Genomic DNA, 14,186 nt, shown 5'->3' with positions numbered 1-14,186 from the left:
TATAAACTGTATAAATCAGAATATTCCCTTTAATTTGAATGTAGATATTTTAACAGAGCTTTAATTTAGAAATACAAGCAGTATGTCCTGAAACTGTGCGACTGTCAATTTTGTGACGGAAATAACTAATTTATGACATTTATTTACGTATCTATCACTCGATATTCATCCATTTCATTTCATTCCCGTGTATATTTATGTTTCTGCACAGGAGCGTTTCTCTTATTGTGATATCAGTTCTTAAACACTGTGATTCCAGCCCAGCTTCATGATGTTTGTCTTGGCTGCAGAGACTCCTCTTGACCTCCACGCGCCGTCTTTGATGGGCTGTGACGGGTCCTCAGACGGAGATCAGACCAGATCACAGTCAATGGGAAGAATCCGTGATTATCAGGTAAAATAATCACAATGTATCGACGTGTCTTAAGCCAGAGATTTGTTTTGTGTTTTCTTTTGACTCAACCTGCAGCTTCCTGTCTTTATTTCTTTCTTTTTACGTGCGCGGGCTGCAGCGTAAACGTGGATTTGCTGCAGCTAACTCGCTAATAACATTAGTTAGTTTAGCTGTTAGCTCCTGAGAAGCTCACATGCTAGCATATAACTTGTCTGTGTGTTTACGAGTCAGCTAATGTGTTGTATTCACTCTTCGCTAACGTGGCGATAAAGCAAGTAACGTTGACGCTAAGCTAATGTTGATGCTACACGCAGTTAGCCTGGAGTTAAGCTGGTTAAATTTACTACACGTTGTGTTGTGTTGTGGGTGAAATGTGTTGACCTGGAGCAGGGAGCGACCTTTTTATGTGAGCTGGGTCTGCTCGTGTAATCCTCTCGATCCCCCAGTGAATGAGCTGTGTGCAGCAGCCTGTGTGATGACAGCACAGGATTGTGTGCTTATTGTTGTGCTCTGCTCTGTATTGAGTTTTCTATGCAGGCTCGGATCTGTCAAACGCTCCACTGTTTCAAAACTGCTGTCAAACTTCTGCCGTCCGTCTGTTCTCAGGTGTGATTGAGCGTCTACAATGGAAAACTCCACTGACGACTACAGGATCCAGTCATTTGACCTGGACACTCAGATGTTGCTGAAAACAGCCCTGAAAGGTCAGCATCCCACTGAGCTCCCGTCTGCTTCCAGTGTGTCGAGAAGATGAACTCTCCCCAAACAACCCTCTGTGTTTTTTCTCTCTGTCAGATCCCAGTGCAGTGAACCTGGACAAAGTTTCCGACATCATCGTGGACCAGTCTCTGAAGGACCAGGTGTTCAGTAAAGAGGCCGGACGCATCTGCTACACCATCGTGCAGGTCCATACCGACGACACCATGAAGGGCTTATTGTCCACGTTAGGTGTTTTATGGCAGCACACTGGCTAAGACACTGAGCGCCATTGAGGGTGAAGGATTTAAGAAACTAGAACAAGACTTAAAGATCTGATTGAGTCTCTTACCAAATTCCTAATCCTCTTACTCAATCAATGTGTAACCGTTAGTGTACACAAAGGCAACGGGAGGCTCTAAAGCCAGCTTACCTACATCACTGTGTTTCCCTGCTTTTTGTCCATACTTCACCCTCTGTCATCGCTCTCTCTCTCTCTATCTCTCTCTCTCCTTTGTCACGTCGCGCAGGCTGAGGCCAAGCAAAACAACGGAATCGTGTTCAGGAGAAACTTGCTGAACCGACTCCAGCAGGAGTTCAAGGCCCGCGAGGAGACCAGGGGGCGCTCGTTGCAGGAGTGGGTGTGCTACGTCACGTTCATCTGCAACGTCTTCGATTACCTCAAAGTAAGAGCCTGGAAGAGCGTCGCTGTTGTGAAGTTATTCTCGGATTGATGTCTTTGATTATATATTGTGTAGCTGAATTAATATGGTTGCTGTCATGAGAGTTGTGCTCCTTTTTAACATAACTAAAAGTCAGTTCAAAATGCTGTGTGTTGACATTTAGGTGAACAACATGCCGATGGTGGCCCTGGTCCATCCTGTGTATGACTGCCTGATGAGGCTTTCCCAACCTGATGCTCTAATGAATGAGGAAGAGGTGAGGAAGAGAATGTTAAAAAAAAATCTCTCTTTTGATATATATAGTAAAAGACCAGACAAATATTCTGTTGTTATATTTTGACTTGGTTCCTCATTGTTCATGATGTAAAAATGTTTGCACGGATATTTATTAAGAATATCGTTTTTTCTAATTAGCATCCTTTGTCACGTCATGATAGGTCTATTTTCATTTAAATAAACTTTACAGATCTAGTGTGTATCTGAGGTGTCCCTTCTCCCTCCCCCCTGCAGGTGGACTGCCTGGTAGTGCAGCTGCATCGCATCGGAGAACAGCTGGAGAAGGTGAACAACCTGCGGATGGACGAGCTTTTCTTCCTGCTGCGGGACGGCTTCCTGCTGCAGGAGGGCCTCACCTCCATGACCCGTCTGCTACTGCTGGAGATCCTGGAGTTCAGGGCCGGGGGTTGGTTGCTCAGCGGCACTGCCCACAAGTATTACTACAGCGAAATCGCAGACTAGGGCAGTTGCAAGTGTGTGGGGTCGCCGAGCAGCTTTTTTGCAGCTGCGTTGGAAAAACCTTCAAGCACCTTGGATACCTTCGCGCTCGCCACCGAGCGCAAAACCAGCAATTTCATGACCAGCGGCGACACCTGCCAAGTATTCAACGGAGGGCTCGTGAAGATGGCGGCTCATGAAGTGTAAAAAGACTTTGATTTTGCTGGAGTGTTCCCTGCGTTTGATGATATTACTGAGACGTGCCGTGGATGTGGAACGTGCAATAGTTCACAGGGAGCTGAAATTCAGTTAACGAGGTTTAGCCACATTCGGGTACACTTTGTTCTAAAGTTTGGAGAAATGTTTTATGTTGTTAATTTTATTTTTCTGGCATTCCTGTTTTGAGAAAACATTTCAGCTTATTTTTTACCAAATTTGAAGGACATTCCAGTCAGATACAAGCTGATATGGTCTTTGCTTTACATTCTGTTGTTGTGTGACCAATGTTTTAATCGGTTGAAAAGAAATATTTTAATTATGTAGTGAAAATCTTTATAGTGCAGAGTTGAATTTGACAAGAGTCTTGATTTGCAGTTTAGTGGAAGTTTCGGTCAAACTTGTCCTGTAGGATTTCTGTTACAGTTTCTCTGCCACTCTGTGAAGTTCAGATGAAACATGTCTTAATTCAGGGATTTTATTTTTCTTATATTTCTTAAAACTTAACTTATAGATAAGAGAATCGTTCCATTTCATATATAAAAACGGATAAAAAAAAGTTTGACATTTAATTGATTTCTGGATTCACAAGTTTTGTTTGTTTAACAAGTCGTGCCAATTCAACACTCAGTAACCGACGCTCTTAATGTTGTAGTCAAGGTGCTAGTTGAGTAGCTATTTTCCTTCCTTCATATATTCACAGGTATACAAAATATTGCATTTGAATTCAGGTTCCACCAGCACTGATGACGATATGTAGCTGAACTCGAGTTTTTATGTTGGAGTCTGCCGTTACCTTGGTTTATTGTTCTCAGTAGCGGCGCCGATATCCTCAACCAAAGCTGTGCCTTGGAATCAGACAGACACAAGCATACGACTCATGTCACGTGGTTCAAATATTACCGCAGTTATTTTGCAAACCTGTTTGTGTAAAAGTACATAAAGCTTAACATAAAATTTACTTTAACAGCATGTGGACCAATCTAACAAGTGTGAATTCCCAGAAAGAATCCTCAATGTTAAAAAAAAAAAATTATGTGAAACATTAACTGTGTTAAGTCCAAATTGACAGGATTTAGGACATTTTGTAGAATATCGCCCAGAATCTTTTCTCTCTAGTAGAGTTTGATGATTTAGACATAAACTTTGGTATTTGTCACTACAATCAGACTGAATGTTTAATAGACATGATTAAAGTAGAAAATACCAGGTTACATGCTGTAGACAATTAAAGTCCCTGAATGGCAGGGCACAGACCTGACTGCAATATACTGTATGTTTCTATATTTTATTACAGCGTTGCAGCATTTTTACTTCACTTTATGGTTGAGTTGTACATTGAATGCAAATTTATTTGTTCTAATAAATCTCTGGAAGTTGTTCCTCAAATCAGTTCCATGTTTTTTGTTACTGTGTTTCAATTTATAATGCAACTGAGTACAACTATTTATTTATATGATACAATTCCTCAATGCAAAATCAGACAAGGTTTTCAGTCAGTTTGTGTATATTTCACTTCTTTAACAGCACTTTGTACAGAGGGGTCCTTCCACCGAAGGACTATCATGGTGGTTACTATTTACAGTGGCGCTTTGAGTGACACAATGTGTCACAGAATATTCCGTGATCAGCACAACGTCTGCTCGGTCCCACTCCTCAGTCCAAAGGAATCTTTTTCTACCACCAGCGGTAGTGGGCGTATGCTCTGTTGGCTTCGGCCATTTTGTGCATCTCATGTTTCTTCTTGATGACGTTGCCCTCCTTGATGTACGCTGCCATCAGTTCCTGGGAAAGTTTTTCATACATGTGCGTGCGTCGGTGTTTGTTGTCCCGACACTCTGTGATCATCCATTTCATAACGAGGAAGCGTTGTCGGTTGTCACTGAGAGGGACGGGCACCTGGGGGAGGAGAATACAGTCAGACTTCTCTATGGACCTGTTCAGACTTGGTATGAGCATCCGTCCAGAGAATTCCAATCAAAAGAAGACAGTACTAAGTCTATCTGTTCACACCTGACATTAAAATACGTCCTGAATGTGTCTCTAGTGACCACTTGTGATCGGATCTGAATCTGAACAGGTTCTATGCTTATGCTTTTTATTGCCACAGGATCAAATCAAACCTTAGTAACCTAACACTGACCTGATAGTACTTTCCACCTTTCTGTACACTGGCCAGCCCAACCACAGGTTTACAGTTGTCCAGAGCCTGGTGAAAGATGGTGTAGGGGTTACACTCAATCTCCTCCTTCTTCCCCTGTGGAGCTTTGTGGTATTTCTCCACCTGTTTCCTCTTGATGCTCTCTAGAGTCTGACAAAAGACAAATGACAGTAGATTATTAGGCAAAAGCAAATCCTTGAGCTTTAAGAGATTGAAGATTGTTTCTAAAGTGTTTTTTTTTTACTTGTGACATGATATCTCTGGCCAGAATCTTGTCTCCATGTTTCATCATCATGTTGATGAATTTACTGAAAAGCAAAGATAAAAAAAAAGGATCAGCTTTGACTGAACTGTAGTCAGGAGTGTTGCCCTCCAGCAGGGACCTGAGACGGTTTGGTGGTTTCACCTGACGACCGGGTCGTTGAACACCGAGCTGGTGATCCCGTTGGTCGCTGCCTTGATGGGTCGGATGGCTTTAAGCTGCCGCTGCTCGTTCTCCTCGGCGGTCAGCTCTGCCTCTGGTATGCTGTACGCCTCCTTCCTGACCTCTGGCTCCAGGTAGTAAGGGTTGTACCTGCTCCATCTCACCAGGAACACTCTGCGGACAGTGAACACAACATGAACACCGTTTCAAGAACTAACCAGTGACTTTATGTGTCCATCGAACTCAGCGGATTCAACACCACCTTTGGTGTGGATGCTTGTAGTCTTCTTCCTCTGTGATCACTGTTTTCTATATTTATTTTTTTTCAATATGTACGCTTTATATAAATGTTGTCTATGCAGATGAATGTATTTGATTGTGCTTCTATACTACAAACACTGATGTCCTAGGCAAACTTCCCACTAGGATAATATCTCATCTTTTATACTAGTTACTAAATTACCTCATCAACCAGATTTAAAACATCTTTCTGGGAATATTTCATCATACAGTAAAATACTATTATTTAAAAAGATCGACTCTCGTGACATTATTGGATCAATGCTGTAAATAACAACGATAAAACCTCATGAAACAACATTGCGGGGTTTGATATGAAAGATCAGAAAAATACGTAAGTGGCATAATCATTTTTAAATCGAAGAATATGGTTTGTATGTTCTCAAAAGTAATATTTGCCAACCTTGGTATCCAGGGTTTTAACAGTCCTGACACGGAGGCCGCCATCTTTCCAATGTGAGTATCAGGTAGGACCCCGGCATAGTTATCCTGTAGGGTGCCTGAAGGAAAAGTAAAAAAAATTAATAACGGCACTTCCTCATTCGGCAAATTCTTTACTTCAATGAAATGTATGTTTTTTTATTTTCAAATGTCATAAACTGTATAATTATTCTGTTTATAATTCCGAGCATCAATCTTGGAGTCGGGCGCACACGCCGGTGACATCACGCGATGTTTTGAAGTGCTATGGCGTACCAGGAAGAAGAGTCGCTTGAATCCTGGCTCAGTGAGTGTTTCATCACATTTTATGAATTAAATAACGTGTGGAATTAGCAGGAGGAGGTTGGTGCGGGTGTCAGAGCAGCGGGAGGGCGAGAGGAGGCGATGTCAGCGGGGATGGAGGCTTCAGGTCCCGGTGTCGGTCAGCGGCGACGAGCTGGAGGAGGATGGGTGGAGAGATTTAATACAACACACACACACATATATAGAGACTAACAAACACACACACACACACACATAGACTAACAAACACACACACACACACACACATACACATAGACTAACAAACACACACACACACAAACAAACGTATAGACTAACACACACACACACACAGTATAGACTAGCAGACAGAGACACACAAACGTATAGACCAACAGACAGACAGACACACACACACAGACTAACACACGTACACTTATAGACTAACAGACACAAACACATGTATAGACTAACAGACACAAACACTTGTATAGACTAACAGACACACAGACACATATAGACTAAGACAGACACACATGTATAGACTAACAGACAGATACACACATTCATAGTCTAGCAGACAGAAAGACACATACATATGGTAAACAGACAACACCCACACCACAGCTCCATCCTCTATGAAACACATTGAGTGTGTGTGTGTGTGTGTGTGTGAGTGAGTGAGATGAATGCGCTGCACTGATAACACAACACTACACCAGTGTTCACTAAAGAGGGAGGGTGGTAACAATTACTGCTCGGTCATGTTGATCACCAGACTTGCAGCGATGCATATCCACGCTGCTTCATGATCCACAGTCAGTGGTGAAGTGGACTAAGAACATTTACTCAGATACTGTACAATTTTGAGGTACTTTTACTTTGCTTTTGTGTTCCCATGTTATGCTTTATATTTGATCCATTTTGTATATTTACTCCACGACATTTCTTTTTACATTTTACTCCATTTATTTGACAGATTTTTCATTCAGTACCACCACCACCACTACTACTACTACTACTACTACTACTACTAGTAATAATGATGTTTTAAATATTGTAATTTTGTTGATGTGTTCAGTTACATGTGGCATCTATTGCACTTCTGTCCGTCCTGGGAGAGGATCCCTCACATGTGGCTCTCTCTGAGGTTTCTGTTAACAGGGTTTTTTTGGTAGTTTTTCTTTACTCTTGTTGAGGGTTAAGAACAGAGGATGTCGCACCTTGTTAAGCCTGATGAGACAAATTGTGATTTGTGAATATGGGCGACACAAATACAGTTTGAGTGATTTGAAAGGTTCTTTCCTGAAGCATCCTTCTACCTTGTCGTGCTAATCCGCCCAGTAGTTAATTTGTAATCCTTCTTACTAACTAACAAACAAAAAATACTGTCATATGTGATTCCTCAAATCCTCATTAATGATAAAGCTAGGAACAGCAACGTTGCTATAAAATATTACTTAAACGATAAAGTTTCTCTTCAATTGATCAACTCATCATAGAAGCTCAACAACAGACACTGCAAAATGAGCATTTCTACATCAGTTTAAATAAGTATATAAAAGTATAAATGTCTTTCTGCAACAGATAAAGCCACCCATCCATCAAACAGACAGGAGGACTGGGAGTACATCATTGGCTTCTGTGACCAGATCAACAAGGAATTGGAGGGGTATGTCTGTGAAATACAATTTTTTTGAAAAACATGGTTCAGCCCAGGAAATTTTTTTCACCTGGAGTTTCTTCTTGCAGTCCACAGATAGCTGTAACTCTGCTCGTCCACAAGATCCACTCACCACAAGAATGGGAAGCACTTCAGGCTCTGACAGTAAGCTAAAACTCTGCCCACACTGTAAATGTCAACAAGCTGTTTTTCTATTTCTCCGACACTGAACCATTCACGTTAAATGTTTTGCGTGCAGGTGTTGGAGGCGTGTATGAAGAACTGCGGGAGGAGGTTTCATAACGAAGTCGGAAAGTACCGATTTTTGAATGAGCTGATTAAAGTCGTGTCTCCGAAGGTGAGTCATCACATGGGTTCAGACTCTATGAAAAGCCGGCTGATTGTACATCCTAAGATTCAGCCTCTTTTTCCTCACCCCTTCTTTCCAGTACATGGGCGACAGTGCACCTGAGAAGGTGAAGCTGAAGATTGTAGAGATGCTGTACAGCTGGACCATCGCTTTTCCCAATGAGGCCAAGATCGGTGAAGCCTACCAGACGCTGAGAAGACAGGGTGTGTTGAGATGTGGATGGACACACAGCAACTTCACTTTCCTCTCACTTCCTCATTCAAAACAGCTGCCTCAAAGGAATCGTGTTAATCCGCTCCGCACTCTTCCTCAACAGGCCTCGTGACACGTGATCCAGAGTTACCGCTGGACAGGACTCTGATTCCCTCCCCTCCCACACGACCCAAACACCCGGTGTTTGACAATGAGGACATGGGAAAGGTGAGGCATTACAGAAACACAAGACCTGCTCTGTACTGGGAGCAGGTTTTGGGAAGCAAAGAACACTCAACTCCTTTCTAGATCCATTCTTTGTCTTATGTCTTTATAAAGTTAATTGCTGGAAATGAAGGCCAACAACATCATCATCCTTATCGAACACACATGAGAAGAAAGCGTGAAAGAAGAAGTTATTTGTCTTACTCTCATACTTTGTTCTTGAGGAAACACAGACTGTCAATTTAAAAACAATTTATAAGTGAAGGATGGAAATCTGTTACTGCAAAATCAAACTGATCTCTGTGTGTGTGTCTGTGTGTAGCTGCTTGCTGAGCTTCTCCGCAGTAAAAATCCAGAAGATCTACAGGAAGCCAACAGATTAATCAAAAACATGGTGAAAGAGGTGAGACGTTAACATTAATGATTCATGATGTTACACTGCTGTTATTTGACCTGCTGGCTGCTATGGGGACACGTTAAAAGAACTTAGAACCTGTTGGACTTTGGCTGAGTTATATATATTTTTTTCCTATGTGGAATCAACAGTTTTACATTGTGTCTTGTCGTCTTTGTCAGGACGAGGCCCGAGTGCAGAAGCTCTCAAAGCGACTGCACACGCTGGACGAGGTGAACATCAACGTCAAGCTGCTGACTGAGATGCTGTCCCACTACAATAAAGACAGTTCCTCTGACTCCGACAAGGAGATCATTAAGGTGTGGGTCTGCACACACACACACACACACACACACACACACACACACACACACACACACACACACACACACACACACACACACACACACACACAAAGAGATAGTAAACTGACATCAGCTCCTAGATACCTCTTTTACACCAAAATTTGCCGAATGGGAGACTATTTAAACCAGAGTCTACTGCAGAGTTACTTGACGTGAGAGTGAATGCCAGTCTTATCCCTTCCCATTGCACATAATAGCCAGATCTGGATAAACATTATCGTATTACGAATTTGTCTGTCCTCCACTAGACCTGAGTAAAACTTTTGGAACAGACTAGATCGTTAATACTCCATATTTTAATGAAAATATTAGTCGTTTTTAGCTGATTTGCACAGCTGCATTTTGACTGTTCAGCACCTTCTATGTGTTTCTCCTCAGGAACTCTACGAGCGCTGCGACAAGCTGAGGCGCGCTGCTTTCAAAATGGCCACTGAGACGGAGGACAATGACACCAATTTAGGTTTGACAGTTTGGGTATTTGTGTTTATCTGAAGAAGTCCCGTCTTTACATTTTGATCACGTCACTGTGTGTGTTCTGTAACCCCTGCGTTTGACTGCTCAGGTGACATCCTGCAGGCCAGCGACGAGCTCTCCAGAGTCATAAACTCCTATAAGAAGATAGTGGAGGGGCAGCCAGTCAACGGAGACAGTGAAGAGCCTCGATCCACAGCTGGTCACAGTGAGGGCGGTGAGAGATTTTAATCGTGCACATGCTTATGTACCAGACATCCTGCTTCTCTGTGATTAATTCAGCTGCCGGAATCAATTCTCCTTCCTGTCTCTTCACAGAGACCACGGACACGTTGATCGACCTCGCCGGCCTTGACACTCCGAGCCCTCCTCAACCTGTCCTCCCTCCCTCTCACTCCTCACAACCTTTCTTCGCCGATCCCACGGCTAACCCCATACCCTTCCTCCCTCCTCCTCCCAAACGCCTTGCCGGCTCCCATGGCAGTCAGAGCAGCAGCCCGAGCCACCCTCCCCTAGACACGGCCTCCACCGCTCTCTCGCTCCTTGATGATGAGCTGCTCTCCCTAGGTACTATATCTTAACGTCTGCAAGACTCCCGATCGCAAGTTGTGTTGTGTGAAGTGTGACGATTTTGAATGTTGTGTAGTCTGAACATGGCATTCGCTGATGTTGATACCTTCACTGAGAGTTTAACCAGCTGAACTGAACAGAACTCTGCTTGTCCAAGACAGTATGAGAAGAAAGTATATCTCTTGTGACGATATAAAATGCTTCTTTCAGGGCTAAATGACCCCCCTACCTCTCTGAGCAGCCAATCAAAACCCAAGTTGAATGAAGTGTCCAATCAGTGGACTTCCTTGCAGGTAAATCTAAAAAGAGTTTGTGAGCAACTTTCACCAGACGACCTGGTGTCATTGTGTAATAACAGAGATTCATTCCGTCATCTCCTCGTCTCCTCGTCAGGCTCCGGCATCCAGTGTGGATTTGTTTGGCAGTGTAGCCTGCTCGGGTCCAGTGGCGCCCCCTGCTGAGCCAGCCGCCAGCGTAAACAGTCTCCAGAACCTGCAGGACCTGGCCATGATGGGCTTTTCAGATCAAAAGAGGTGCAGTTATCTATATTGTTTCTCTCTTTACTGTTCAAGTGAAAATCTGCACTTTCCAATGTAACAAGAGCACAATGTGATTGTCAGTGTGACGAGCCAGATGACGGCCAGAGGAAGCAGCTTTGGGGGAACACTTGCAGCAGCACCTCCTCTTCTAACTGGACAGGGCTCTCCCTCCTCAGCCTATCTTCTCCAGGGGACCATGCCCGGCTCTCCTGCCCTGTCCCAAGCTAAGGTCCAGAGCCTGGGCTCGGCCCCGGGGAGCCCACTGTTCCGCTCTCTGTCTCCCTGCCACCCCCCCTTCCAGGGCAGCCCGGCCAGAGCCACAGACATCTCCCTGAGCAATGTGCACGTCCCACTGGAGGCCATCAGACCAAGTAAGGACAGAGCAGGAGAGAGGGAGCGAGGAATGTTATATAGCTTGTGTGTGCTTGTTCTTGATTGGCTGTCTGTCTTCAGGTAAAGTGATCCCTGTGACGGCCTACGATAAGGATGGCGTTCGCGTGCTGATCAACTTTGCGTCCGACTGTCCCCCCGGCAGGCCTGATGTGCTTGTAATGGTGGTGTCCATGCTCAATACAGCGCCCCTGTCGGTTCACAATGTGGTACTGCAAGCTGCTGTTCCCAAGGTTGAAACTTCAATTTCTCTGTTAATATGTTCCTTTGTCTGTTGTGTTGTCAGTGCACAGCTTCTCCTATTGTTGGAAGCCCTCTAACTGGACTTGACCCATTATTAACCAATGAATCTGTGTGATAAGAACTATCTAATATGACAGAAACCATATTTGAAAGAGTAATGTTTAAATGTCTTTTAAAGGTCCAGTTTGTAAGATTTAGGTGAAAGGGATCTATTGGCAGAAATTTAATCTAAAATAATCCTAGTGATCTTTTCAGTGTGTTGTTGTTTTCCTCTCCACTGAGGCCGCCATGTTTTTTACAGTAGCCCAGGCTGGACAAACTAAACACCTTTTGAGTATTTATAACAACTGAAGGTTACCACAGGTTCTCTTTCATGTTTGGAAGGGAAGGTGAGGTGAGGGGTGTTCAGCTGCAACATGCAACTTCACCACTAGATGTCACCAAATTCTACACAATGAACCTTTAACAAAGGCATACATGGAAATAACAGACTCTTTCTTTCATCCTCCACCAGTCGATGAAGATGAAGCTGCAGCCTCCATCAGGAACTGAACTGGCACCATTCAACCCCATCCTCCCTCCAGCCTCCATTACCCAGATCATGTTACTGGCTAATCCAGCAAAGGTAGGTGACATTAAAACACTTGAGGCAATACACAAACCACAGAGTTTCTGAGCCACAGAGCAGTCAGACGTAGTGTCAGGCCCTGAAACGTTGTGTCTTCACAGGAGAAAGTGCGTCTGCGCTACAAGCTGGCTTTTACACTGGGAGATCATCCGTGCAACGAGGTTGGAGAGGTGGACCAGTTCCCCGCACCAGAGGCATGGGGTCATCTATAGCAGCGTGCACGCTTGCTAACGTTCAGCAGGGACCGACCGGTTCATACTCCATGAAGGGATGTGTGTGTCTTCACATGCATCCCAGAGAGAGAGAAAGGAGAAGAGGCTGGGGAAATTCAGCAGCGTTGTTACAGTAACAATAACTTTCAGCTTCACATTCCTTATAGTCGTTCTTCATTTTCTGGTCGTTGTTGTTCCTGGCAGTGAGATATTAACAACAGACACTAAATGTTTTATTCATGCAGAGCTTGTGCTTTTCTGCAGAAAGCTGAGAAAGTAAAGATAATCGCTGGTGAGTGAGTTAGTCGTGGTGTTCACAGGTCGATGGTTTAGAGACGAGAACTTTTATGGATTTTACTGAATGTACTTTAAATAATAGAAGCATTAGAATTCTGCCTCAGACTGAAATGTTGCACTGCAGCGTCACAAGTGTTTTTAAAAGAAGTGAACCTCTGCATTAACAGAGCCTAAGAGACAATGGTTGTGCTTTCATTTATTCCTCTGAACACGTAACCAGCCTACAAAAAAAAAATACTTGAATATATCCAGAAATCTGGAGACTAGTATCTAGATTTCTGAGGATGGAGTAACACACTAGAAAATAAATGGTTTGATTGAAAAGTACTGTCACATATTTGTTTCTGCAGGAAGATGGTGGACTGATATTTACTACATAATTATTTTAGTATCAGGATTTTCATGGTTAAATAAACATTGTACAGGCTAATGTAGCCTTGTTCTCGATTCGTGGACCAACAATGTTAAATACTGACGAGTAAAGGGAAAGTGAGGCGACCAACAGCACTATACACAGAATTTAATTTTAAATTCAAAAGGCCCACGTAGAGTGCAAACCTCCGCCATGGCCCAACAGTCCCTTAGATTCAATCAAGCTGCACCAGATTACACACACTCGTAGAAATCTATATATGCCTGAAGTGACTAAAAATACCCCTGAAATCTTGCAATGTTAATGAAAGTGACTCCAACTTCCGTGGTAATCTGTTAAGAAGATTTTGCGCAATCCTGCAAATAACTTACAACAATTACCAACAATTGGACATGAGTGAAAACATATCCTCCTTGGCAAAGGTAATAATGGACATTCCACTAGTTAAGTCGACTGAAATCAACACTGGTTGGATTTAATGTGATTAGTTTCAGCACTTCAGCCATTTTTTTGTATTTAAATATGTTTACCAGTCTCAGTATTGGGAGTATTTGATTGTCATATTTATTATTTTCTGTTTTAGTGTTTCAGTGCATCACTGAACCTAGAAAATGTGAACTGGAAAAGTGAGTTCGGGAGATCTGTCACCAGGCAGATCAGTTAGCAGCGTGTAACAGTGGGATGGAGAAGAACTGTGTTATGAGCACATTTTCATCAGTTCACCTGATCCTCCCTAAGGTTCCCTCTCTGACAGTCCTCAGCTTATCATGTGGGATGTGTTTAATGTACATAGTATGTAATGTATGTGAAGTTACTGTATGTAAGTTATGTGAACATGTGACATGTAGGAGAGTGTTTGGTCTGTACATACCGTATGATGTGCCATTTGTTCGGTGCATGAAATAAAATAAATATCTCTTTCCATGGATGTCTGATTCACTGAGGTTCATTTATTTTGTTGTAT

General features: G+C 43.1%; 3 protein-coding genes across 3 annotated transcripts; 2 read left to right on the top strand and 1 right to left on the bottom strand.

Annotated features, from left to right (window-relative positions):
- The first annotated feature begins 244 nt into the window (after window positions 1-244).
- On the top strand, window positions 245-4,095 carry mif4gdb (MIF4G domain containing b). Its single transcript, XM_035179676.2, has 6 exons — window positions 245-394; window positions 1,001-1,098; window positions 1,190-1,299; window positions 1,621-1,776; window positions 1,937-2,029; window positions 2,284-4,095. Exons 2-6 carry the CDS (start codon window positions 1,020-1,022, stop codon window positions 2,509-2,511), a joined length of 666 nt encoding a protein of 221 aa, XP_035035567.1. The 5' UTR covers window positions 245-394; window positions 1,001-1,019; the 3' UTR covers window positions 2,512-4,095.
- Window positions 4,096-4,192: 97 nt separating this feature from the next.
- mrps7 (mitochondrial ribosomal protein S7) lies at window positions 4,193-6,478 on the bottom strand. The gene is made up of 6 exons (XM_035179675.2): window positions 6,285-6,478; window positions 5,992-6,088; window positions 5,271-5,462; window positions 5,109-5,172; window positions 4,847-5,014; window positions 4,193-4,602 (listed from the first exon to the last, which is right to left on the bottom strand). The coding sequence occupies exons 2-6, from the start codon at window positions 6,033-6,035 to the stop codon at window positions 4,381-4,383; spliced, it is 690 nt and encodes a 229-aa protein (XP_035035566.1). The 5' UTR covers window positions 6,036-6,088; window positions 6,285-6,478; the 3' UTR covers window positions 4,193-4,380.
- On the top strand, window positions 6,203-14,150 carry gga3b (golgi associated, gamma adaptin ear containing, ARF binding protein 3b). Its single transcript, XM_035179668.2, has 17 exons — window positions 6,203-6,315; window positions 7,878-7,962; window positions 8,043-8,118; window positions 8,213-8,311; window positions 8,403-8,526; window positions 8,640-8,743; window positions 9,063-9,143; window positions 9,317-9,454; window positions 9,878-9,959; window positions 10,062-10,187; window positions 10,289-10,537; window positions 10,751-10,833; window positions 10,934-11,073; window positions 11,161-11,450; window positions 11,533-11,702; window positions 12,227-12,337; window positions 12,442-14,150. Exons 1-17 carry the CDS (start codon window positions 6,276-6,278, stop codon window positions 12,550-12,552), a joined length of 2,109 nt encoding a protein of 702 aa, XP_035035559.2. The 5' UTR covers window positions 6,203-6,275; the 3' UTR covers window positions 12,553-14,150.
- Window positions 14,151-14,186: the final 36 nt, after the last annotated feature.

The sequence above is a fragment of the Hippoglossus stenolepis genome, chromosome 16 (assembly GCF_022539355.2).
Source record: "Hippoglossus stenolepis isolate QCI-W04-F060 chromosome 16, HSTE1.2, whole genome shotgun sequence".
Classification (NCBI taxonomy): Eukaryota; Metazoa; Chordata; class Actinopteri; order Pleuronectiformes; family Pleuronectidae; genus Hippoglossus; species Hippoglossus stenolepis.
This window is presented reverse-complemented; position numbering and strand designations above follow the sequence as displayed.